Source organism: Egretta garzetta, unplaced genomic scaffold (assembly GCF_000687185.1).
Source record: "Egretta garzetta isolate BGI_Z169 unplaced genomic scaffold, ASM68718v1 scaffold425, whole genome shotgun sequence".
In the NCBI taxonomy this organism is placed as follows: Eukaryota; Metazoa; Chordata; class Aves; order Pelecaniformes; family Ardeidae; genus Egretta; species Egretta garzetta.
This window is the reverse complement of record NW_009259796.1, coordinates 1,360,170-1,364,362: the sequence shown is the minus strand read 5'-3', so window position 1 is coordinate 1,364,362 and position 4,193 is coordinate 1,360,170. Positions and strand designations below refer to the sequence as shown.

General features: G+C 36.9%; 1 protein-coding gene across 1 annotated transcript in view; it reads right to left on the bottom strand.

Annotated features, from left to right (window-relative positions):
- Positions 1–1,270: 1,270 nt before the first annotated feature.
- The window catches only part of GRK7 (G protein-coupled receptor kinase 7), a 22,698-nt gene continuing 19,775 nt past the window's right edge, over positions 1,271–4,193 (bottom strand). The window contains exon 4 of the mRNA XM_009639746.2: positions 1,271–2,262. Within this exon, the coding sequence (XP_009638041.1) occupies positions 1,920–2,262 (343 nt within the window). The 3' untranslated portion in view covers positions 1,271–1,919. The remainder of the gene's footprint in view (positions 2,263–4,193) is intronic.

The window sequence follows — 4,193 nt, the reverse complement described above, 5'->3', positions numbered from 1 at the left end:
ACTCTGTGAGCTTTCTACAGATGGGAGCAATGAAAAACAAAATCACTGGATGTCAGCAGTGGAAGCACTCTCCTAAAGCTGTGACAGAACCACATTACTCTCTTTCCTCTCAACCTCCTCTGCTTTTCACAATCTTTCAGGATTATCCTTGTCAATTAAAAGCCCAAGTCAGAATTCAGCTTATATTGTTTTAAACTATTTGCCAGAGAGTCTCCCCTCAAAAGGCAGACAATTATATGCTCATAATTTATGAACGGAATTATCCACTAATCCCAAGTAAGACTGTTCTTCACGATTTTCACTTGAAAATTAAGTATACAAAGCACTGGAAAAGCAAATTTAAAAGGAAAAAAAGGAACAATTATTTTTCTACTTAGAACAACACAGTGTATTACCAATGTATTACATAGCTGTGTCTAAATCACTTAAAGTACTTAAAACGAAAGGGGTTTTGATTACTGCAGTGTTTGGGATGAGCTATTAGATTATAACTAAACACTAAAGCTATGTGCTGCACGATAGACCTGACTATAGAAGACATCATATCTGTTGGTCTTCCTCTTTTAAAACAGACGCATGAGTTCAATCCCAGTGTCTATACAAAAGAAGTCTTTGAGTTCAGTAGCAGGTTTGCTCTTTGAAAAATAGGAAGCAGGGTATTAGCAGCCTCCAGGACTCCAAGGAACGGAGCTGTTTCAACTTCCACGTTCGTCAATGGAAATTATGGCTAGATAGATGAGAGTAAACAGCATGCAGAATCACTTTTAAAAGTTGTTGCAAGCAACTACCACCTATGTTCTTACCAGCAAAAATCAGTAGGATGCATGTCACGAGTAACACACTTCAGCAGTAGCAAGTATTCGCAGAAATGTTTCCAATTATTTCAATTTAGGTTGTCATAAAATTGAAAAATAAAACACATCAAAATTTGCACAAGAATCAATGAACATTTGAAAATGGTGTCAATTTGCACACATAATCTTTCCAGCATTACAGCACTTAAAAGTATGATGTATTTTGCAACTACTGAATTAAATTTTATATTGAACTGAAATATATCCCGTAAAAAGCCAGTTACAAATTGCTTTGGTCTATTTGTAGCTCAATTTATTACCAAAATACAGAAAAATGATCAGGAAGCCTGAAAAAAGTTTAAAATTGATTGTCAAAAAGAACTAATAAATACCTTTTCTTTGTGTATAGTATTATCACTTAAAAGAACACGCTTAATAATAATAAATAAATTCTTTATTCAATTAATTTGGTGCAATCTTATCTTCACTCTGCTAAAATCAACTTTGAAAAGAGTTTGATCCTGTTGGTCCTATTTCCTAGTAATATGTAGAGCCTTCTTTTACATTTTATGACAGTTTGAACATATTACAATCAAGCCATTCAAAAACTAACAGAAATTAAGAAAACAGACAGACTGGCTAACCAATAAGATTCCAAGTTTGACATGATGTATGAGCTCCATTGCCTAACTGAGAATATTACTTGAAAATTAAAAAAATCTTCCCTGAAAACTGTAGAACAAAGAGGAAATGTTAGTAGAAATAACAAGAAAATAGAAAGAAAACCAACAATTGATTGTATTCAAAATAGTAGTCATTCATTCTCAAAAGGTGTTGCCTCTTCACTCTATTATTGCTTTTTGTATTTCAGAATTTCTAACATTCTAAGTTTCTTAGAGAAATATGCTTCATCTTGATAAATCTCCAATAAAACAAAAATATTATCCCCTTTGCTAGAGCAAAGGGAAGTAATATAGTCTACACAGCTGGTGGTCCTACACAGCCTGTCAATGTCATATTACACTGATTGGTTCTTCTTAAACAGATGCACTGAATTTCTGAAACAGTGTCAGAGTATGGAAAGTTCTGAGGTGGTTTCTACTCTTTTTGCTACTGATGTGATATTTACAACAACAAACAAACTCCTGACTTAGCTTCACCTCCATTTGCATATCTCCCGGAATCTACTCTGTTGGGATCATTCAGTTCTTCAAACAGTCCCGTTTCAATAATTTCTTCCTGCCAGGCTATAGGGACAGCACCTGTCGCAAACTTTTTGAAGAACTTCTTATCTTTGTCATCAAACTCAATTCCTCGTATTTCAGAGAAGTCAGCAATGTCTGCAAGATCTTTGGCATAGACAACTGATGGATCTGGCACAAATGGAGGGTCAATAAGGTTTGCCTCTAGCCTGTGGAAATTTATTGTTTTGAAGAAACTATGTCTTCTTGGGTCATCATCTTCATTTCTGCAATAAAGCAAAAGTTTGTTAATCGGTATGATGTTTTGCTCTCAGCTGTGTCTGTGCTGTAATACATGAGAGGATTTTAAAGTAGGGAGATATATATGCACACACAATGCAATGCAATTCCTTTTTTCATAACCAAAGAATGCTGCATTGCACAATATAAGCAAAGCTGCGAAGCAGAAAACATCCTGATCCCATGAATCATTACTCTACCTCTCGGTAAATTAGTCTGGGCAAGGTGCCATGCAAGAGCTGCAGTGCTGCTTCTGGCAGCGCACTGAGACACCCATACCCAAAGATAGCTTTCACCAAAACTAAAGATATAGCAGGATGTGGAGGGGGGGGGTATTGGATTTACTGTCCAACAATGGAAGTCCAATGGTTGGCTCTGTATTGAGTAGGATAAGAATATCTATTAAACGCTAGGCTGAGGCACACTGGGTTAATACATCTAGGGATTGACTCTGAGGAACAACAGTCTGAATAGGAAACTGGTGACAATTGACATTTTTGGTTTTGCAGCAATGCATTTACATGATAAAACTCAGTTACGTTGCTCTAATACACTCCCAGTTTTAGTGAGTCTGTTCATTCAAATGAACTACTCTTATAAATGAACAAAGATTTAAAGCAAGAGATTCACAAATTATGACATTAGCAAAAGTATGTGTTCCACTGTCACAAACACAATCCTTTATTAATATTGTTAATACCCAATAATGAAATCCAGAAAGGACTAAAAAAATTGTAAATACTTATTTTAAGTACATCTTCTAGAAAACAGCTGCAGACCTCAGGAAGAATTTTTGCTGTAAAAGAAATGGTGAATTGTTTCATTGTAGACCCACAGAGACACTTGTAGGATATTCTGATGATGAGAATAATCTGAGCCTCAAATGCATGCTCATTAAAGCATGACCAAGGACCACAGCTTTCACCTTCTAGTGTCAAGGCATGCAAAGTTTGAGTATTTATGGGTGTACTGATCTTGAAAATGGTAGTATAAGAAAAACAAATTTGTCTGGGTTTTGGCCTCAGAAAATGGTAGTTGCTAACACGTTGCTATTTTCCCACTTCCTTACAAAATCATATACTTAGAAAAGTGTAAGCACTCATGTATTTCTAGACAAAGCTCAATGAACAAAATGTAACGCCAACCTTTGGTAAGTTTTTTTTATCTTTGCAAATGTGTAGAAGCACCACACAGAAGTAGATTTGTGTGACTATATAAAATCTTCCTTTTTTTAAGACCTTATGTCATGTATACAGAACAGCTCCTCCAGATTGCCACTGCTGCCAGTTCCTCACATGCTGTCTTGCCTTGGTGAAGGCCAGGCAGAACTGGGATCAAACTACCAGCTGCCCTTTTCAGCTCCCTTGTTAGAAAATTGCCATTTTGTGCCCCCGCTGCCCAGTTACTTTGAGCAGGTCACTACCAGCCACTAACCACTGTACACCACCATGACCAGGATGCTAAATCAGAGCCTGAAGAACAACAGATGCTGCCATTCAGGCACCCTGGGCAATGAAAAAATGGTGTTTTCAATCCAAAAGAGCCATATGAACACAATACAAACGTACAGATTAAGCCAACAGGGTTCATGACCTCTGCGTATACATAGTCTTGCAAAGCCATCTCCTAACTTAACTAGCTAGTGATGACCAAGTACTTGAGCAGCCCTCGTGCCTGATATGATTTATTTACATTCACCATAAGCTTGAAGTGCATTAGAGTTGCTGATCAAATTAACTAGTGTCCTGGGACACTACTGGCCTAGTAGTGCCGACAATCCTACTGGGCAGACGCACTCACAAAAATTTCACTTTATTTAGCTTTTCCTTTTTGTAACAAAACCCAAAAAGCATTAGAAGCTGCTGAAGGCTCCAGAATGGATTGCTGCAGTGTTTCTCTTCCTGATGTATTTTCTGAC